The 20,992-nt window shown below is 60.1% G+C and overlaps 3 protein-coding genes across 10 annotated transcripts in view; 1 reads left to right on the forward strand and 2 right to left on the reverse strand.

The window, feature by feature from the left end:
- The window catches only part of ADD1 (adducin 1), a 103,953-nt gene extending 96,212 nt beyond the window's left edge, over positions 1-7,741 (forward strand). For 4 of the 6 annotated variants that reach the window (XM_010591342.3, XM_003411254.4, XM_023549688.2 and 1 more), the window contains 3 exons: positions 1,794-1,950; positions 3,652-3,750; positions 5,772-7,741. In XM_010591342.3, coding sequence (XP_010589644.2) covers positions 1,794-1,950; positions 3,652-3,750; positions 5,772-6,133 — 618 coding nt within the window. In that variant the 3' untranslated portion in view covers positions 6,134-7,741. Of the gene's footprint in view, positions 1-1,793; positions 1,951-3,651; positions 3,751-4,309; positions 4,345-5,771 lie in introns of those variants that run through there. The other 2 variants (XM_023549690.2, XM_023549691.2) reach the window with 2 other exon arrangements.
- Positions 7,742-8,214: 473 nt separating this feature from the next.
- MFSD10 (major facilitator superfamily domain containing 10) lies at positions 8,215-12,029 on the reverse strand. 2 transcript variants are annotated; one of them, XM_010591455.3, is made up of 12 exons: positions 11,732-12,022; positions 11,557-11,653; positions 11,216-11,319; positions 10,747-10,905; positions 10,499-10,660; positions 10,193-10,301; positions 9,990-10,101; positions 9,433-9,541; positions 9,243-9,333; positions 9,064-9,111; positions 8,847-8,936; positions 8,215-8,667 (listed from the first exon to the last, which is right to left on the reverse strand). In XM_010591455.3, the coding sequence occupies exons 1-12, from the start codon at positions 11,903-11,905 to the stop codon at positions 8,558-8,560; spliced, it is 1,365 nt and encodes a 454-aa protein (XP_010589757.2). In that variant the 5' UTR covers positions 11,906-12,022; the 3' UTR covers positions 8,215-8,557. The 2 variants fall into 2 exon arrangements, with proteins under 2 accessions (XP_010589757.2, XP_064142234.1); XM_064286164.1 differs by having other exon boundaries at positions 8,548-8,936; positions 11,732-12,029.
- Positions 12,030-16,171: 4,142 nt separating this feature from the next.
- Positions 16,172-20,992, reverse strand: part of NOP14 (NOP14 nucleolar protein) — a 28,929-nt gene continuing 24,108 nt past the window's right edge. Inside the window, exons 13-19 of one of the 2 annotated variants that reach the window (XM_010591339.3) lie at positions 20,595-20,748; positions 19,081-19,197; positions 18,816-18,975; positions 17,984-18,131; positions 17,093-17,211; positions 16,657-16,812; positions 16,172-16,499 (exon numbers count right to left, since the gene is read on the reverse strand). In XM_010591339.3, coding sequence (XP_010589641.1) covers positions 16,400-16,499; positions 16,657-16,812; positions 17,093-17,211; positions 17,984-18,131; positions 18,816-18,975; positions 19,081-19,197; positions 20,595-20,748 — 954 coding nt within the window. In that variant the 3' untranslated portion in view covers positions 16,172-16,399. The remainder of the gene's footprint in view (positions 16,500-16,656; positions 16,813-17,092; positions 17,212-17,983; positions 18,132-18,815; positions 18,976-19,080; positions 19,198-20,594; positions 20,749-20,992) is intronic. The other variant, XM_003411253.4, reaches the window with a different exon arrangement.

The following is a 20,992-nucleotide window of genomic DNA, read 5'->3' on the forward strand; positions in this document are numbered from 1 at the left end:
ACTTCTGTTGAGCACCTAGTGTGTGCGTGGCCCAGCGTGGCACACATTCATCCTGTGTTGACTCTTGTTTAGCTTGAGTTGGTTCTGTCTGCAGGTGAAAAGCCTGATGCTCAGGGAGGCTGAGTCACAGCCACGTGTGCACAGCTTCAGAGAGAGAGCTCTCATCTCAGCCACGCAGCCCCAGCTGAGCACAGAAATGCTCATGGATGCCTGCCTTGTTCAGAGCCTCGTGGGTGACCAGGCAGTGAGGGCAGCTTGGGAGCCCCTGTGGCCCCTGAGGGAATGTCCATTCCCTAGCCCATAGGGACCCCTTTCCCTCAAGCACTGCTGCCTCCTTTCCCCCAGAGAGCAGGCCCGCTGCACCCATGTCTGCTCTGAGCTAGCCTGGATGGCCCTCGGCCAAGGTCGGGCTACACCTGTGCTAGGAGCCTGGAGCCCTCCCTGAGCTTGCACGGGAAGGGCCTGCTTGTTCCCTGGGAAACGTCAGAGCTGGGACAAGGGCTTTGACACCTATCACAGTCAACTTCTTGGTATTTTATTCTTTTACTAACTTTAAAAGTTGATTTAGATTAACTTAAATGTTTCTCTCAAATCTCATATTTTATTGGCCGTGATACCAAGACTCAGATGCAACAAGTCAGATTGCCATAGGCTTCTAGAATGCCATTACTCAAAGGCATCTTAGCCATTGCCCAGCCAACAGGCTTATCTGCAGTGATTAAGACAGAGGTCTGTGGCAGGAGGGATTTGTCCAGGGCCAGAGAGCTGACGAGTGGTGGGCAAGGATTCGACTTTCTCCTTGGGGAGGCCGGGCTGCTTCTAGTCAGAAAGAGGGCTCCCCTGACCATCGGGATTAGTCCCCGAGGCTCTCCGAGCAGAGCTGTCTGCGCAGCAGGCCCTTCCCTCTCCCTGCCTGTCCAGGCGCCCCTGGGCCTAGCCTGCAGAGCAGCTGCTCAGTGGCCTGGGGCTCCCCAGCACCTGTCTGGTGGTCACTTCCCTCAGGAAGCTCTGCCTTGGAGTCACCTGTCACTGAAGGGGCAGGCCTGGCATCACAAGCCGTGTGGCCTTCGCTGGCTCACTTGTTTGTGGAGGCTCTCATGGGTGACATGCATGCATGTGAGCTTTGGTCACAGGAGCCTCTGCCGTTTGGGACCCGCAGCCGCAGCCAAGCTGCCTGCTGGGGCGGCGGAGCGAGGGGTGAACTGCACTGCCCCAGCCGGCTTCCTTCTTCGAGACTGTCTGAGTGCTAGCTGTTGTGCTTTGCTTGCTTGCTCACTGTTTTCTTTTATACACATTTTCAGTTTTCCAAATTCTTCAGATAAACACCGGTGTTTGGGGACATTTTGTTATCTGTAAATGCTTTGGGATAAGTTTCAGGAGGCAGATAGGAACGTTCTAGACGCCTAGTCCAAAGAACAGACCTCCAGCACACCTGCCTAGGGCTAGGGGTCGTGGTACGCACGGGGTCATGCAGGAGGTGGTGGGTTTTATAAGACATGATGGGCAGGGCCCTGTTATCCCACCTGGCCGTGAGGAGTGGCATCCATTCAGGCTGGGTGTCCTCCGTGCCGTGTTCGATGCCTTGGCTTCTGAAACCTGAGGGGCTTGTGTAGCATTTTTCCTCCTGTTACGTTTGTTCGTAGCCTCTGTTTTCATGTTTTGTGTGCCTGAGCCCAGGCCTAGGCACAGCGAACCCAGCCGCCCCCACCCCACTGCTCAGCCTTGCCATGGAGGGACGATTGCCCTGCGGGGGCTGGGCTCTCAGGAGACCCTGTGTGCCCTTTTGTCCCTAGGGGGAGCTGGTGACCGCCTCTAAAGCTATCATCGAGAAGGAGTACCAGCCCCACGTGATCGTCAGCACCACAGGCCCCAACCCCTTCAACGCGCTCACAGACCGGGAGCTGGAGGAGTACCGCAGGGAGGTGGAGAGGAAGCACAGGGGCTCAGAAGGTGAGTGTGCACCGTGAGGGGTCAGGGCAGGGATTTACAGGGGCTCCTGTGTGGGTGGGGTGAGGAGTCAGGGCCACAAGCTAGCCTTGTCCTCGGTTGAGACCAGGATATTGTTTCACACACGTTTTCGACCTGTGCACTCTAGTGACCCCTGAGGAACCTCAAGACCAAGTACACTTGTAGGTGGCCTTGTTAAGAGTGGTCTCAGATGTGCATGTGACAGGCTCCCCTAGGGAGCGTTGAAAAGGTGACTCCTGAGGCATCAGACCCCTTGCCACAAAACCTGGGGGCGGCAGGGTCGGGGGGCAAACCGCCTTCCTCAGGGTGCCCCCAGGAACCACACCGTCTCTGCCCTTCCTGAGACATCCCGCGCCGGGACCAGCCCCCCTCCTGGAGGACGGGGGGTGGCTGGGGACTGCCCCTCAGGCAGCGTTTGATTTCCATTACGTTGCTGCCGGTGAAAGCCGATTGTACGAAACACTGTTGTGAGTTGTTTGCAGTATGTCACACTGTCCCTGCCTGGTGTGCTTTATTAAAACTAAATCTCACTGCACTCGATTCTGAGCGACCCAGATCTCGACATGCCGTTGTCTCCAGGAATGGAGCTTTCTTTTCGTACCGTGTGTTCCTGCTGAGCGTGGCCCACGCTGCCCCATACAGTGGGAACCAGCTTGCTGAGTGTGCGTGAGTGCTGGTGATGTGGCTGCATCCCAGCTCCTGAGTGTGTGCATGTGCGCGTGGGTGTCTGGGAAAGGTGGGCGTGTTTTTGGTGTTTTTTAGTCAAACAACTCCTAAGACATGTTAGGGCACGGTGATAGGGCAAGAGAGTGAACGGGGCCCCGTGTAACTGCACTCTGTGGTTGCAGAGACGCCCGCCCGCGGGGGACGTGCCAGTGTGCGCACCCTCTGGAGACCCCTGCCCGTCGCCGATGGCTGGCCTTCGAGCATGGGCTCTGGCCCCTGAGTTTTTGCCTGGCCCTTGTCAGCATGTTTTACTTCAGAAGATGAAAACGTGCATTACACTGCCAGGTTTAAATGATCGGTAGAAATGCCCTACATAGAAAATTAGAACCAGGGTGCCATTGCTCGAAGGCATCTTAGCAACTGCCCAGCCCAACAAGCTTATCTACAGTGACTAAGACAGAGGCCTGTGGCAGGAGGAGGGGCTTGTCCAGGGTCACAGAGCTGACGAGTGGTGGGCAAGGATTCGACTTTCTCCTTGGGGAGGCCGGGCTGCTTCTAGTCAGAAAGAGGGCTCCCCTGACCATCGGGATTAGTCCCCGAGGCTCTCCGAGCAGAGCTGTCTGCGCAGCAGGCCCTTCCCTCTCCCTGCCTGTCCAGGCCCCCCCGGGCCTAGCCTGCAGAGCAGCTGCCCAGTGACCTGGGGCACTTAGAATGGTGGGTAGGGTGGGGGTGCTCAGTGCGGGGGGCAGGCAGTGCAGGAACTCAGATCAACACAGCAGTCATAACAGTCATAAGGAAGAGGAGGAAGGCGGTGTGGCAGTGCGCCCCTCCGGCCCAGCCCGCCTCTCAGCCTGTCTGGGCTGCTGGGAGGGCTCCTTAACCTTCCTAGGAGCTGGGCAGCCCTTCGGCACCGCGTGTGGACCCAGATGGGCATGGGGCTGACAGCCGGCCACTGAGGTGATGTTACTCATGGTGTCTGCACTCTCTACCCTGTTTCCAACTTATGTGCATCTGCAGAGAATGTGGACGAGACTAGAGAGCAGAAGGAGACGAACCCCCCAGACCCTCCTGCTGCACCCCAGACCCCCCCCAGCACCCCCGTCAAGCTGGAGGAAGGTGAGTGCTGGTTGCCCCTTGTGGGCCGGTGCATGGCCTCTTGACAGGCGCCCTCTGTGTTTGTCCAGTGCTAGTTCTCTTCACGCTAATAAAGACATCGCCCAGCCGTGAGGCTGCCCAGCCCCCTCTGCCGGAATCGCTTCTGCCCGGGCGACTTGAGGCAGAAGAGTTCCTCAGTGAGGTGTTGTGAAGGGGGGTGAGCGACTTCAGGCCCAGGTCCCACTGCCATTCTGTGATGTCCATTTTGCCCGTTGCTGCACGTTGCCTTCTCCCCATCATGTTCAGATTACACCCCGGGATGGGTTGACTTGACTTGCCGTGTTGGGCTAGTCCGATGAGAGCCCGACCTTCTGTCCGCCTCTCCGCCCACCCCGTGTCTGTGACGTGGTGTGGTCTGGTGTGTCTCGTCCCTCGGCCCTGCACACCGGTGTCTCCTTGTCTGTATGGAAGCCTGTGGTGTCAGAGAAGGGCTCCTGTTCTTTCTGTGTGACAATGGCTGTGACTGGATGCATAGATTCTCTCCTTGTGCTTTCTCTTCTTGTGGCTGCGCTACACCCAGGAGGTGGATGTGCTAAAGAGTACCTGTTGCCATAGTAAGTACCGCTGGCCTCGGGCCCTCACCGCCTAACCAGGAGTCCCTGTGCTTTGCCTCATTCGCTTGCTTCTTTGTTGTTTACTGACTTTTGTTTTCTGTTTACCTAAAACAAAGAGACTCCCTTTTTTTTCCCTGCCCTGGTTCCTGTGCCGTGGCCTTCTGAGGTGGCTCACCCAAGTACGTGTGGTGGGCCTGCCCTGCTCTGCTCGGGGCGCTCTCCACCTCGGAGGCTCAGGGGGGTGGTTACTCTTCTGTTCAGCCTTTGGGGTTCTCCTGACTGCTTGGTGGGAACGTTTTGCCATACTCAATCCGACATAAATCTGAACGAGGTTCAGACGGGTTAGATCTTGCCTCCAGGTGCATGGGGGTCGGATTTGGTTATATCTTTGCTTGAATGGGGACTGGTCTTTTGAATTGAGGCACAAGAGTGACATTGGCTTTTTTTTTAATGTGACATTTGGTCAAATCCTAACAGTCCTCCTAAGCACCCACAGGCAACCTCTGCCCGGGTGCTAACCGCGGCATGCTTTGCGAGTGGATTCTAACTCCTCAGGGTTGGGGGTGTGTGGGTCGCAGCCCTTCCTTGGTCCTAGGGGGCAAGGGATCTAGCAGGGGTGGGTGAGCAGCTCCAGGGGCACGATCCCAGCCTCCCCATGCTCCAGCACTAGGGTTTGGGAACCAGAGCCTCCTGGGGCCGCTCCTAACCCATGCAAGCTCAGCCCCTCAGCACAGCCCTGCAGGTTGGCTTGATTTTGAAGCATCAACTGGTTGGTGTTGGCTAAGATGCCAGCTGCTCGTAATTTTGTCTTACCACCAAGCCGGTCTCCACTGGGTCTGCGCGGGGGACACACGTGGGCACGTCAGGGTGCCGGGCTGTGGGGACAGCACGAGGCTGCCACTGCAGATCAGTCACACTCTCGCTCTCCTGCGTCCCGATGCCCCAGTGGGTAAAAAGGCTTGCATTCCATCCCCACCCCTCGTCTATAGCTCTTCCGTTTTTCTTTTCATTGATTTCTCCAGCCCAGATAGTGCGTTTGTTGTTGGTACTGCACGTGGAGCCTGGGGACTCGCTCGTGGCTTTTCTGCTGGTTACCTTGGGGAGACCAGGGGCAGCGGACAATGTTTAGGCTTAATGATAGGACAACTAATACATGCCGTCAGATTTGTTAACTCTTTTCACGTGTTTAATGCAGAATGTTGTGTGATGTCAGATGTTCTCAGTTTGCTTTGGTGACTCAGGACTAAGGCCTGAGCCTGAACTGATGTGTTGATACACTGTCCATGAGTAACACAGCTCCATCTAGTCTCAAAGCAGAGTAGACGTTACCCACTGTTTATGACTCTTGTCTTGGTAAAAATGGTCTCTGGCCCCCTTTGAAATCTGGGGCGGCAGCACTTTAACCCTGTCTCTCTCGCCCCGCCCCAGACCTGCCACCGGAGCAGACTTTGGGAGATGACAGGGAAGCTGCCACCTTCAAGCCGACTCTCCCCGACCACTCCCCTGATGAGCCTTCAGAAGCGCTTGGCTTCCCAGCGTTAGACAAGGAGGAGGACGAGGGTCTTGGGGAAGCCCCTGACCCTCAGAGCCCTACCAAGTCCCCCACGGTAGCCAGCCCCCCTACAGCCCCAGGCCAGGCGGCTGCAGAGGCCCCCTCCCCAGCTGCCGAGGAGGGGGCTGCCGTGGACCCTGGCAGTGATGGGTCCCCGGGCAAGTCCCCTTCCAAAAAGAAGAAGAAATTCCGCACCCCCTCCTTCCTGAAGAAGAGCAAGAAGAGGAGCGACTCCTGAAGGCCCACCACACTGTCGTCCCTCAGAATGCCCCCTTGTGTCCTGTGCTCCGTCTTCTCGTGTAATGGAATGCAAGGCCAGTCCCTCCCCTGTAGCTCGAGTTCAGAGTTCACCTCTGACGGCGTGACCAAACCCGATGCAGACGGTGCTAACCTAGTGTGCGCACAGCAGCCCGCCCAGCCCCGCACGCTGGCCCTCAGCCTCCCGCTTCTCTGCGTCCATCTCTGCATCCTTGTTGCTGCTGTGGGGAGTGCTGTCGGCCAGTCTCACAACTGGCTCCCTGAAACACCCTCTTCCCACAGTGGGCCAGATCGTGGCCCTGGCTGGAAGCTTCTGGAGGCTTCTGCCAGCTCTGGTTACAGCCTTCACCTCCTGAGCCTTGGCCGTCTCCCTTGCTTTTCCTTCTTGTCCTGAGCTAACATGCATCTTCTCTGCTAGGCTTCCACGCACCTCAGGCGTCTCAGTGACGGACTCGTGGCTTCCTGCTGGCATCATGTGCTCATGTGACCTGACCTGACTCATAAACACAGCCCTGGTCCTGTGAAAACACCCATGTTCTGGCTGGCCAGCCAGGCTGCCGTGAAGTGGGGCTGGGGTGGGCGCTGGGCTAGAAACCCTGAGACAGACAGGGCTGTGCACGTGGCACGGTCCTATTCAGGGTCTGATAGATGACCCTCGTCAGGAAACAGATTCAGGAACTCATACTGTCTTACTCACTGGGGTCTCTGGATTCCTGTCACAGGAGGGGGAAGAGTCCTTTCTAGAATTTTCTTTTCAGCAGATTTGCAACTCAGCCTACATTTCTCACTGTGAACGTGAACGGGCCACTTTCTTCTTTAGTTATCTCCGTAGAGCCTGCCGCAGACGGCAGCAGAGCACTGTTTATGCCCTTATCTGGTGAAGTTTCTGGAACTGAGAAGGCGTCTATTCTTACCTTAACTCAGCCCGGTTTTGATCAAAGGCAGAAGTCAGCTCTAAGGGTCCTGTTCTGACGTCATGCACCTGGGTCACATGGAGCCTTGGTCGACACCTCTGAGTTTTCAGTTAACTCAGATCATTAGAAAATAGCTTAGAGGGAGCTGGTGAGGGGCCAGATGGACTCGATGGGGCAGTCCCTCTCTGGTGCCACCCTGATGAGGCATGGGGCAGCCAGACAGGCTCACCACTGGGGAGAGGAGGGACAAGCAAGACAGCCAGGTGGAGGGGGGGTGATCTGGTCCTGGCATGGGTGGCCTGAGCCGCCTTGGGACATGGACAAGACTTGCAGACAGGCCTGGGCTGGTTGCATGGCACTAACGCTTGGAGCTTCCGTGCTAACCCTGCTAACCCTGTAGGGCCTGCCTGCCTCCTGCGCCAGCTGCTTTCCTTCTGCTGTGCCGCCTGGTCCAGTTCTATGCCGTCGCTGTGTTCAGTTCACCAGGGACTCTGCATTTCCCCTCGGCACCCCGTCCGCAGTGACTTACTCTCCACTTTTGTAGCTTATTTTAATTCTTTGTATTACAGTATGAGATAGAGTTGCATATATGGACACAGACTTCAAGGTCAGGTCCTGTACTTCCTTTCTTCATTGTAACGTTGTTCTACTCACAAATAAAATTCTCTAAGCCATTTCCTTGTCTAAACCTGGGGAGGAATTTTATGTTTTAATTCCTTAGTCTTTGTTCCTTTAAAATAGGGTTTCCAGAGATGCTCGTCAAGTGATCCAAGGAAAGCTCTCCGAAGGTTTATTTCTTGATTAAGTGTTGTTGGTAGCTTTGGGCTGGAAAGTCCTGGCTGGTAGTCCCCAGAAGCCGCCATGAGGAACACGGGGCGCTGGCCTGACTGGCCTTTGACCCCGCTGTTTGCGCAGAACTGGGAGTTTCCCTCTTTCCTGCTGAGCAGACTGCAGGGGATGTTTCTGACCTGGGAGGGGGCGACTCTGGTAAAGGCAGCCCTCTGGGGCGCACAGCGCACCCCACACCCCTGAGGTCCTCAGCATGCACCCCGCCGTGCCCCACCACTGTGCGGAACGGAAGCCAAAGGCTTCTCCAGGTCGTGGGCCTTCCTGGGGGGTGAGGCTGAGCTGCATGTGGAGGAGACACTTGGTATAAAATAGCTGGTTTATTTGGTCACAGAGGAGTGTGTCATTGTTACAAAACAGGTGAACAAAAAGCCAGGGAGACTTCGGAGTTACTGACCCTGCTGGGAGTGAGAACCAGCTCGGGCCGGGAAGCTGCCGTCTGTGAGTCCCCGGGGGAGTGAGCAGACAGGGCGGCCTGGGGGCACCGCACAGGCTTCCTGCCACTGGAGGTCCACGCTGCCAGTGGTGGTTCAGCCGCCCCGCATCTGGCCCAGGGAGGAAGCCAGGGGTCTGGGCCTCTGCTTCCTGCTGCAGCGCTCTTGCATTGGGGTGCTCCTGTGGTCTGGGGCGGCAGGCAGGTCCAGCTACTCGTCCTTGAGGGGCGGTGGCCTCAGATGGTGCAGGAGCAGGAAGGGGAGCAGGAAGAGCCCAGCACACACGGCGAAGCAGGCCTGGGCCCCTGCTAGCCAGTACACTGCGGAGACAGCTGTGGCCTCGGCACGAGGGTGGGGACAGGGCAGTGGTATTGACGGGGCAGGTGGGAGCCGAGGGGAGAGGCCAGGAGCGGGGAGAGCTGTGGGACCCCGTGGACACCCCAGTGCTGTGCCCACCCCAGGGCTGTGCCCACCCCAGTGCTGTGGCCACCATGCTTACCTGAGGCGGCCACGACAGGACCCACTGCCCGGGCCAGAGCACCCAGGCTCCGCAGCGTACCCATAACAGTGCCCTTCTGCCCTGCTGAGCCTGTAGGCAGATGTGTCAGGTGCTGGCTGCTCCTCCCACCCCGCCCACCTGCTGGGGGGTGCTCACCATAGCTGGCTACCACCCGGCTGCTCCTCCCACCCCCGCCCACCTGCTGGGGGGTGCTCACCATAGCCGGCGACCATGGATGACAGGCAGGGCACGACTACAGCAGCAGCTGGGGGCAGGGGGTGAGTGAGGCCAGCTGGGGGTGTGGCCCTGCTCCCCACCCCTGCCTGGGCCACCAGCCCCCATGGCATCTCCCCATCAGCCCCCCATCGTGTTCCCCAGCCCCGCAGACCCACTCACCGAAGGAGTAGAGCAGCAGCCCCAGGCCCAGCACGGGCAGTGAGTGCCCCCAGCCGATGAGGAGGAAGGCTGGCACCAGCAGTAGGATGGCCTGGGGGCACAGCAGGCCTCAGCCCCATGCCCTGCCCTGTTCTCGGCCAAGCCCCGGGCACTGCCCCCCATTTCAAGGAGAACCCCTGAGACCCCATACCCGCTTCACTGCTGAAAGCTCCCTGCCAGCGCGGATGCGCCGGCCGTAGGTGCCCTGGACAGCAGCCATGGTGAGGCCAATGAAAAAGAACATCTTCCCCTGCTGAAGACTGGGGGGCGGGGCGTGCCGTGAGTGCCTCCACCACAGACGGCCAGGGAACACTAGCCACCACCGGAGTCCCTTGACTGGGCCCAGGGACAGGCCAGGGTATGCATGGCCACAAGGCTTCTGGGGGGGGGGGCATGCCGTGAGTGCCACAGATGGCCAGGGGACACTAGCCGCTGCAGGAGTCCCTTGGCTGGGCCCAGGGACAGGCCAGGGTGTGCATGGCCACAAGGCTTTTGCGGGGGCAGGGTGTGCCGTAAGTGCCTCCACCACAGACGGCCAGGGGACCCAAGGTGCCGCCGGAGTCCCTTGGCTGGCCTCAGGGACAGGGCAGAGTGTGTATGGCCACAAAACTTCCGGGGAGCGGGGTGGCTCTAAGAAGGGGAGGGTGTGGGTAGGATGAGGGGAGGAGGGCATCCCAGAGGGCCGTGCAGGGTCGCCCGGGCGCCCACCTGCTGAACTGGAAGCGCTGGTGGGCGAGGAAGCTCAGCGTGTACTCCAGGCCCGAGAACAGGAAGAGGTAGAGGAAGTAGACCAGGCCCAGTTGGCGCAGGCTGCGGAGCCCTGGGGAGCAGGTGAGTGGGTGGTAGGGGAGGGCCGGCTGGGGTGGGAACCCGGGGCAGCTCATTGAACGTGAAGGGGTAGAGGCGCTTACTGTCTCCGGCCGGTGGATCCTGGCCACGGGCCACGGCTGAGAAGCGGAGTAGGGCCAGGGGGCTGAGCAGGTCTACAGTGGCTCGGAACCCCGGGGTGATGGAGGGTGCCTGGTGGGCATGGAAGCATAGAGGCCTGTCCGGGAGGCTGGCACTGCTGGCCCCTGCTGGTGACCCAGGGACAGGAGTGACCCCTGCCCCCTATGGAGGAACTGTGGCCCCAAGACCCTCTAGACACCTCCCCTGGACCTCCCAACCAGCCCCTGGGCCACCTTGGGGCTGAGTCATGCTCTGGCCGGCTGGCCTACCCGCCGCTCCTGGGGCAGCGTCTCTGGCAGGAAGCAGAAGATGAAGAGCAGGTCGGAGGTGGCGAAGAGCAGTGCCAGCCAGGGTGCCGTCTCCAGTGACAGGGCAGCGCCCAGCAGGGGACCCAACGTGAAGCCCAGTGAGAAGGCCACCCCAATGACAGCCTGTGGAAGAAAGCCCTCAGCTGCCAGGCACGACACCGGGAGCCCCCACCTGGCCCTCGGCCTCTGGTGTCTGTGTGTGCACTCACCATGCCTCGGCTGCGGGCCTCGGGTGAGCCCAGGTCAGCAACGATGGCCGTGGACAGGCTGACGTTCCCCTTGCTGATGCCTCCGATCACTCTGGAGGCCAGGAAGGCGGCGAAGCTCCTTGAGGCGGCCCACACAGCATAGGAGGTGACTAGACCCACCTGCCCTCCAGGCGGTAACAAGAGATAGGCGTGGTCACTTGAGGTGGTCACTTGAAATAGGAGGAACCCAGATTGGGGCTGGCAAACCCAGGTAACACTCCTCACCCCCTGCCCTCCACTGCTCCGGCCATCAGAAGGCCATTTCTGTTCCCCGGGTGGAGCCAGGACCCCCCTAAGGCTCGGGCAGCTCTGGGACAGACCAGTGTCGCCACAGGAGGCAGCACCTGAACACACACGGAGGTGATGGGGGCCCTGAGGAGACACAGCATCGGTCCTCCCCCAGCCTGGACCGACCCGCGAAGGTGCATACCAAGGACAGCAGCATCAGCGGGCGCCTCCCGAGGCGGTCAGAGGCGGCGCCCGAGAGCGGGGCCGAGAGGAACTGCAGAGCGGAGAAGCCGGAGCCCACCAGACCTGAGGGAGCGCGCGGTCACGGTCACGCGCGGTCCACGCGTCCCCTTCCCGGGGGTCTGGTGCCAGCGTGGCCTGCGCTCCAGGTCACCCAGCCTCAGCCCCAGCAGAGAGAGAGAATGTGGGCGCGGAAACAGGCAGACGTCCCCAGAGCAAGACGTGTGGAAAGGACCCCAGGCCGGGGACTGAAGTCCGCGAGGACAGGACCCCAACGGGCCCACTCGGGGGTTGTGGACGTACCTCCAAACAGGACGCTGTTGTACCGTTTCTCAGCTGGCATTCCGATGGCCGAGGCGAACCAGTCCACCCCGCGCTGCCACGAGCCATAGAGGGGGTCCTGGGGGCACAGGGGACGTGATGGGGGCGTGCCAGGTCAACCGTTGGGCCTGGGTGGGGCGCACGGAGCGGGGCGCACCTGGGCGCGGCCGTGGCCCTCCAGCAGCCCGGGCAGCAGGGGCAGCAGCAACGTGAAGGCCAGGAGGTCAAGCAGGAGGCCCAGGAAGACCACGGTGACCACGCGGCGCTCGGACGCGGGCTGCGGGCGGATCGGCGGACGCGGGGTGCAGCCTTCGCCCCCGCCCAGCCCCATGGTGTCGTGCCGCCTCCGGCCTGGCTGCGGGATGTTGAAACAGGTGAGGACCCCCCGGCCGCCCAGCCTGCCTGCCACGGGGGACACCGAGCCCGCCGACCCCGGCCCGGCCTGAAGGGTAGAGGGCCGTCCGCCTCGCGCCGGGGACCCTCCGGGCCTCCCCAGCCCGCGCCCAGAGACCGCGCCGGCCCGGCCGGCAGGAAGCTCGGCTTGCGCAAGTAAACGGACGGCACGGCGGCCACCCGGGCCGGCGGGGGTCCGGCCCGCACCGCCCCCGCGTTCTCGGACGGCCGGGCGGCGGGCGCTGCGGGCCGGCTTCCAACGGGGAAACTGAGGCCGGGCTGGCGGCTCCGGGCCGCGCGCCCCCGGCCGGGCTCGGTCTCCCCGCGGGGGCGCACCCCGGCCGCCGAGCACCTCCTCCCTCCCCGCGCGCCCCCGCGGCGGGACCGCGCCCCCCTCCCCGCGCCCCACCTCGGCGGCCGCGCGCTCAGGACGGACGGGCGGACGCGGAACGGGCCGCCAGATACGCGGGCGGGGCGGGGCGGAGCTAGGGGCGGGGCACGCGGGTGGCCACGCCCCGGCCAAGCCCCGCCCCAGGAAGTCGGGCACGGCCGGCGCTTCCTTTTCCGGCGGCGGGCGGTGCCTCCGTCTTCTGGAGCCGGGGCTGCGCGGCCGTCCGGGCTCGTCCTCGGCCGGTTCTGCGGGCCGCGCGGGGCCGGTGCAGGGCGCCTTGCAGAGCCCGCGGGCGCTGGGGCCGCCTGCCATCCCTGGCCTCGTCCTTCAGCCTTCAGGCCGTGACTCTCGTCCCCCGAAGCCTCCCGGGGGGCGCCTCCAGGCACCACGGGGCTGTACAATGGGGTCCCACCTGACACCCCGCGCACCGCTCCGCGCCCCCAGATAGGCCGGCAGCACACGGCCCTCGGGGAGGGCAGGGCTTGCAGTCCCTGGGGAGGGGGCACTGTCTGAGCCCGTCTGTGCGCCTGAGCCGGCTACCGGCGCCGCTGCCATCGACTGGGGAATGGGGGGGACCAGCTGCCCCATACCTGCCTGGGCCACCCCCACGCGCACCCCCAGGTCTGCAGCAACAAAATACAAGTGGGTGGCTTTAAAGAGCAGAAGTGTGTGTCTCCCAGTTTTGGAGACTGGGGGTCAGAGATGAGGGTGCCAGCCACGTTGGTTCCTTCGGAGGGGGCCTCTGCTCCATCCTCTCTCCCCACTCGCTTCTGCTGGCGTGTTTTCTCCGAGTGCGACCATCTCCTGTTCTCCCTTTTGTAAAACACGGGATAAAGTCCCTCCCTACTCCTATATGATCTCATTTGACTTAACGGGTAACAAAACCCCTATTTTCAAATAGGATCACATTCACAAGTACGGGGTTAGAATGTCAACTTGTCTTTTTGGGGGACACAGTTCAACTCACAACAGGGATGTATTGGGGAGGTAGACCACGGGTGGACTACTGTTGCTCAGCCTGTTTTTTCTGCAACTTGTGCTGAGTGTGGAGTCCTGGAAGGATGTGACGTGACAATGGGGAGAGCAGAGACGACTGACTGAAGACCACAGCAACAAGATGCACTGGCCTCACCTGGGCCCAGGCCTGCAGCCATGCTGCCCTGGATCACCTCAAGAGAGGCTAGTACTCGCTGCAGGGGTGCTCATACCTGCCTAGGACTCAGAAGCTGGAGGGAGACTCGGAGGCAGCTGGAGGGTCTAGGCCCTGCTGCTGCAAGTGTCAACCATACCAGGGCCCCCGGATGGCCACTCCCGCTTCCCTCCCACCATCTGATCTTCTTGCACGAAGGGAACTCTGGGAAATGGGCTTCTGCATCCAGCTCTGGTGGTGTTGTGGTTAAGAGCTCGGTTGCTAACCAGAAGATCGACAGTTCAAATCCACCAGCCGCTCCTCAGAAACCCCATGGGGCAGCTTTGCTCTGTCCTTATAGGATCGCTATGAGTTGGAATTGACTCGACAGCAACGGGTTTGGTTTTGGTTTTTTTGGTATCCAGGTTGACTGGTACAGGGCTCCTGCAGTGCACCACTATCACCTCGGCTCTCTTCGCCCGCCCTAACCCACTTTACTTGCATATAAAGACAGCAAAGTCGTGCTTTCAAGGTCCCTGGCATGAACAGTTTGTACTCAGGCTGATAACTAAAAGGTTGGCAGTTCAAACCCACCGAGCAACACCACAGAAAACAGGCCTGGCAATCTGCTTCCATGAAGATTACAGCCAAGAAAACCTTATGGAACAGTTCTTCTCTAACACACCGGGTCTTCTAAGTCATAAGCCAACAACAGAAACAAAACCGAGAAAGCCACGCTTTCACCTGACACCATGTAATTACTTTGTGCAGCTGAAGACAAGCTACTTTACCCCAAGAGAAGACTCAGTCCCTTCATCTATCAGGTAATGTTTGTTCTCTTCCCGCCTAGTCACTACCCACCCTGCAGTGGCCTGTAAGTGATGCCTGTTACCACCTCCAGGAGCCCCACTACCTAGTGGATAGTAACCCACGGCGTGGTGTGTCGGAGCCACCGAGACACGACACGCACGGGCACTGTATGAACACTTTACTCACAGCGAGCAAGCTCAGCTTCAGTAGTGGGCTCAGCCCCCCACGACCAGCAGGTTGCTCCACAGCTGATGCAGGAAGGTGGTCTGCACGCCCCCTCTTGTGCTGCAATAGGGCCTCGCTCCCCGCCCCCCGATAACGGACACAGTGGAGCACCCAGGCGTGTAGTGGACATGCTGGGCTCAGCAGCTCCTGGGACGTTGACACATGCTCAGGACCAGGGGAGGGAGGTGCAGACAGGCTGTCGCCTGCTGTGGGCTGTGTTCCTCGTCAAGGCGGCCAGGCAGGGAGTCACTAGCCCCCACTCTTCATGCCCAGGAAACCAGGCCGCATGTGGGGTCCTGCGTACAAAGCTCACCGTGGGTCACAGGGAAGGCTGCAGCTGGGCTCCGACTGCCCCTCCCACCATACCCCTGAGAAAAAAGGCTAGCTGTTGTTAGAGCTTCTTAGGCTAGATGGGCGGACCCGGAACATCAGTTCTGTCCTACCCTCTTTCTCAGCTCCTCACACCTAGCCCAGTTATCAGACTCCCTCTTCACTGAGCAGGTCTCCTAGCTTAACCTGCAGGGCCGCTGACAGCTCTGGGCCATCCATCTCCACCACTGGCAACGAAGGAGAGCCCGCCCGTACAGGCCGTGGGTGGGGCTCCCTGGGGTCCTGGGAGTAGGCACCATGCACCTCCACACCCTCTGTATTCCCTCAGCCCTCTGGTCCCTACCCCCAGCAGCCCCAAGCCACAGCATAGGAAGTGTGGGGTGAGGGGGACGCCCTGCCATTCTCTGGCCTCCCGGAGCACAGCATAGGGCCACAAGGCCTGCCGGGAGGGTGTGAGCCTGGGCTGAGCACTGGTGGGGAAGTCGAACCCCAGGCAGAGAACGGCCCCTGGCCTCACCTCCTCCAGGACCCTCTTCAGCTTCTGGATCAGGGCGGTGTTGCCCATGGGGTTGGGCACAGCTGTCCCTCTCCCAGACAGGGACTTTTGGATATGAGGCCCCTGGGAGGGTTCTGACTAGCCCAACAGGGGTGAAGTGTCCCCTGGGCCAGGGAGGACAGGCCTGTGAGAGGACAGGGCTCCATCAGAGCCATGTGGCTGGGACAGCAGAGGTGGCTGTGTAGCTGCCCAGGGTTCCGGGCCTGGTTCTGGGGCAACCAGGAGTTGGCCAGGGGATTTTTGTGGATTGGGTGAGACCAGCTCTGCCTCAGTAGGTCCCCCACAGGGCCAACAGAGAGTGTGCACCCCTTCCCTTCCCTGCCTGCCTGCCCACCCGCTTGCCCAGAACTGGAGGAGCAGGGCCAGCAGGAAGGTGCAGGCTTCAGGTGCAGCCCTGCCCCAAGTGGTTCCGTTCAGCAGGTGATCCCTGGAGGAGAGACGGACTTCTTGGTCCTTCCCCTGGGCACCACAGAGCCAGGGAAGTTAATACTTTGCTGCTCAGCGTATGAGCTCAGGACCCAAAGCACAGCATCCCTGTCTCCAGCTCTGCACCCACTACTGCCTGTGGTGCCGGGGTGCAGCTCAAACGGGGTCACTGTGACAGAGCCGCCCTTCTCTGGGCCCCAACAGCTGCGGCAGTGGCACTGAGACTCAAGGCTGGCGCCCTGGGGCACTGAGTGAAGATTAAAGGGGAAGACACCCATCGGCTGGGCGCCCAGGCCCAAATCTCGCGTTAACCAAGGCTGGTCTGCACACCACGAACGAAAGCTATTTTTAGTTTATTAACAGAGCTGACGCAGCAGTGCCTGCAGCTTCACAAGTGACCTTGGAGCGAGTCCCTGCACACCGTGAACATGAACGGCTTCTGGCTGACTAACAACAGCTGTCAGGGAATAGTGTCCGCAGCTCAGGAAGTGACCTCAGAGTCCCTGCACACGCCTGGCCAGGCGCTGCGTGTAGGCCGCTCACCCTGCGACCACTGCACCCTCATTCATTTCTTGAACTTCTTCCTCTTCAGGGCCTTCCATTCGCCCTCCTGCGTCGCCAGGCTGTTGAACAGCTGCTTCACTTTTCGCTTCCTTTCTGCGTCCCTGAAAGGTGAAGTGCAAATATGGGCTCTGGGTTAGTTTACTGGCCTTCCCAAAGCAGAGGTCGGACAGCCGCAGTGGGAGGTGGGGGTGCGGGGACCTCAGTCACCCCATGGCCTGGCACGTGCCAGCTCGCCACCCTCCAGGTCGCCCCACTCACCGCTCCATGGTCTCTGAGAGCTGCATCCGGGCCAGGAACTGGTTGTCCTTGCGGATCTCCCGCACGGCCCCCTTGAACTCCCGTCTGTGCTTGTGAATCAGCCGCCTCCGCTCCTGCTCCTCCTTGGTGCTGCCCTGCTTCCGGCCAAACTCCAGGCTGCAGGGACAGCCGGTGGCCGGCGTCAGGGGGTCCTGGCTTGTGCTACAGCACCCACTGCTGCCCGCGGTGCCCTAGCCTGGCCACCTGTGCCGCCCCCATACTGGTCACCAGATGCAGCGGCCACGCAGGCAGAGGCTCATCTGCAGACCTTTGTAAGGAGGTGGGCCTGCCCTCGTTCAACCCCAGGAGGCGCCGCGCTGCCCTGGCTGGCCCCCATGCTCCACGCCGGACCCCTTCCCGGAGCTGGGGCAGCGCTCTGAGGGGCACAGACACTCACACTTTGACCAGCCGGGGGGTGAAGAGTTTCAGGGGAACTGGCTTGCTCTTCTCACACACCAGTGGCCGGTAGCACTGCTTCTGGTTCTCCACGTCTGCCAGGGTGCTCTGACACAGCTCCTAAAGCATGAGGAACGTGCGCTGTGACGTGCCCCCGTGGGCCCTGGAGGACGGGGCCGCCACGAGGGCCGCCACAAGGACAGCACGCTGCCGTCTTTCCCGGCCATTCCCCTCTGCACCGTTTCCTGTTAAACAGGTTGACCTCTGACAAAACCTAAGGTTTTAGGACAGTTTGCCAGGGTCTCTGAGGAGACTTCTGCATGGCCAGCTAGACCAGCCCTGCCCCTTGCACACGTGCCCCAGGACGCAGGCCACCTGGCAAAGGCCCCCGTCCGAGGGCTCAGTCCTTGCAGAACGTCCAAGGCGGCCTTCCCCTGTACTGGCCCTGCACGTGCAGCCCTTTTCCGGATGCTTATCTTCAGTGTCCCGACGCCCACCCAGGCACAACCAGCCAGGCCAGGCCCACAGGACAAGCTCGGCCGGGTCTCATCAGGTGGAAGTCGAGGGGAAGGGATGGGTCTACAGTCTGATTTGTGGCTTGCCCTCCAACAGCGTGGAGGGACGGCAGCCTCTGGAGGCAGCACTGGACGATCTTTCGCTTTTTAGATAAAATCTGGGGCTGGACTCGGCGTTCTCAGTCCTGCCCAGCGGCGCTACAGGAAACCTCAAATGAAGAAACCTCATAACCAACCTCTCCTCGGCCTCCTCTCTGTCATAACTCCATGCCCATTCCTGTTCACTGGTCTGCCTAGCTGGTGTCCTCGACTCCCAGAGCTGCACCTTAATGACAAAAGGCACCCCTCACCTCCTCCCGCCACGGACCGAGCCTCACCTGGAGGTCCTGGGGGTGGTTGCAGTCAGTCAGGTGCTCCATCAGCGCCACTTGCAGGGGCTTCATGATGTCCCGGAAGGACGGCAGGGCACCGTACAGCAGCACGCAGCGCTTCACGAGGGCCAGACACACGGCCAGGCAGGACAGCCTGAGGCGGGGGCAGGGGCCAGGCTACTCTCCCACATCTCAGCCACGCACAGAAGTAACACCTCTAGCCCACAGCTCTGGGAGCACGAGCGTCGCCTAGTGCTTGCTGAGGGGACAGCTGCACCCCTGGGCTGCAGCGAGGCTCCACAGCACAAGGCACTAAAGGAAACGTCATCTCGCTTCCCTGAACCAGCAGGAATGTGGAGGGGACGCAACCCAGGCTTGAGAGAACACCTTCACTTCAGTTTCCAAATAACTATCCAAGGAATCAAACCGATGTATCTTGAAAATAACGTACATGTTTTGGGAAATGCCCCCACCCGCCCGTAAAGAGCGGCCGTTACTCCGCAGAAAGGCTTTTAACCCAACGTAAATCAAAGTGCATCAGCCACTCCTTCTGCATTTGGGGCTCTGAGCCGGGCCTTGGCGGCTCAGTGGTTAAGACGTCAGCTGCTAACCAGAAGTTTGAATCCTCCAGTCACTCCCTGGATATCCAATGGGGCAGTTCTACTCTGTCCTATGGGGCCGCTATGGGTTGGAATTGACTCAATGGCCATGGGTTTATGGGTGCTGGGCCCTGAGCCCTCCAGGCCAGCTGGGCCTCTCTGGGGCCTGGACTGTTGCTGCGGGAAGGGGAGAGTCACCCCCAGAGTCCCGTCCCTTCTCGCCTGCACCCGGCACACACCTCGTGTGGTTTGTCTCTGTCTCAGTCTGGGCTTTCGGTCCGCTGGCCCAGTGCAGGGGCAGGCGTCTCCTCTGCCAAGTGGCTGCATCCTCTCTGTTGGAAACCAAGAGCAGTTCCGAGTTCTTCCCGTGCGCTCTGAAAGGGTGCACCAGGGCGTAACCTGAATGCCAAGTGCGACAGGGACGTGCTGTGAACAATGAGGCTCGTAGGCAGGGTCTCCAGCACCAGACCCGTAAATCGCATGCTTGAACTAACACACACTGACTCTGTACGGTGTCTCTGGGCCATGCTAGGCACTGGGGGTGCCTATTCAACGAGCTTGGGTCCTGTGGGTGAAGGCAGATGTGGAAACGGTGCTGAGGTGGGTGGTCAATGCCAGGTGCTGTGGGAGGAGAACAGAGGCATGGCCTCGTCTGAGATTTGCATTCAACATGTACTTCCTGCGGGCCTGCTGCACACCACACAGTGCAGGTGGCTGGGCCCATCAGGGGACCGAAGTCCAGCTCTCGAGCAGGAGACGGGCAACGTAGAGCGCCTGTGGGAGGTGAGTGCCCGTGCACTGTGCCACCACCCCACTGTGTGCCCTGGGCTGCCGACCTGGGCCTTCCTGTGACTGTGTGTCTCCAGGGCCTGATGCCTGCCTCTACACAGGAGGTGCCCAGTGTTTGCGTGGTGGGTACAGCTAGGGAGTACAGGAGGTATGGGCAGGAAGTGCGGTGACGAGGCGTGCTCGGACCATGGGGTGCTCAGGGCCCTGAGGGGGAGGAAGGCCAGGACACCCGATAGTGCGTGACTGAGGGATGCAGCCTTTGTGGCACCCACAGGTACTCAGCACCACGCGATGTGCTGGACAAGGAGGGCCTCGGGTCAGGCTGGGGACAGCAAACCTGCACGCATGAAACCGTTAGGGAACACAGACCAGGCTAATCAGCAACCCTGAGGGGAAGGTGAGGCTGAGGAGGTGCCACAGGGAGTGAGCTTGGCTCAGAGGGGCGCCAAGGTGAGGATGAGTCAGCTAGAAGATGGACACACGTCCACTCCCGGCCACCAGGACACTGCCCCCCCACTCCTAGCGTTGTGGTCACTCTACTAGGGCAGCGCTGTCTACCAGGAACACAAGGCGCCGGGGGGGACTTGAAACAGTCCCGTGGCCATGTTAACAAAGAATAAAGAAAATGGGACAACTAAACCTAACAACACATTTCACTTAACTCAAAATAACAAATATTATTTCGGCACATACTCAATTTAAAAAATGACTGAGCTGACGTGTATTCTCTGTCCCAAGTCTGGGACATCTGGTGCATATTTTATGACGAGGTGTAAAACCACATCTCACTTTGGACTGGTCACACTTCAAGCGCTCAAGAGCCCACGTGGCTACTGGCCACAGTGCCGGACGGTACAGATGTGTGATCGGTTTTCAAAATGCGGGAGTGGGCATCCGTTCACACAGGGCAAAAGGGTAGGTCTCTGGATGGTGGGGCTTCAGGTTTGTCTTCTTTATACTTGTCTATGAGGAGCCCTGGTAGCACAGTGGTTAAAGTGCTCAGCTATGAACCAAAAGGTCAGGGGTTTGAACCAAGACATGGCATTGTTTCTGTAAAGATTTACAGCTTTGGAAATCCTATGGGGGCAGCTCTACGGTCCCCAGGAGTCTGAACCAACTCGACAGCATTAGTTTTTTTTTTATATTCCAGATGTTCTAAAATGACCATAAATGAATGACATCAAGATGTCTTTAGAAGCACTTTTCAAAGCTCCCTTAGGCAGACTCACCCAGAGCGGGCTTGTTTGGTGCTGCAATGTGAAGGATCCCAAGGAGGAAGTTAACGAGCTCGGGCACGAACCTCTGGGACAGAGACACGTACTCCAGAAACAGGCAGCATACGAAGAGCCCCTTGACCACGTCCTGGAGGGAGAGCACGGGGCACTGCGAAGGGACACGGAGACATCAGCATTGGGAGCTGCCTGCGGGAATGCCGCTCCGGGCGACAAGCTGTTCCACAGGTGACCTGCGTGTTTCGCTGAGCTCACTGCTGAGCAGGAACGGCCACCATACCCCTCATGGGCTAATGAAGCATACGTACGGCCACGTTCCGTCCTACGTGGGGCATGGTTACTGCCATAAACGTGCCTCAAGCCCGTGCCCAGTAAAGGAAAGCGAGCTGTCTGGA

Source organism: Loxodonta africana, chromosome 5 (assembly GCF_030014295.1).
Source record: "Loxodonta africana isolate mLoxAfr1 chromosome 5, mLoxAfr1.hap2, whole genome shotgun sequence".
Classification (NCBI taxonomy): Eukaryota; Metazoa; Chordata; class Mammalia; order Proboscidea; family Elephantidae; genus Loxodonta; species Loxodonta africana.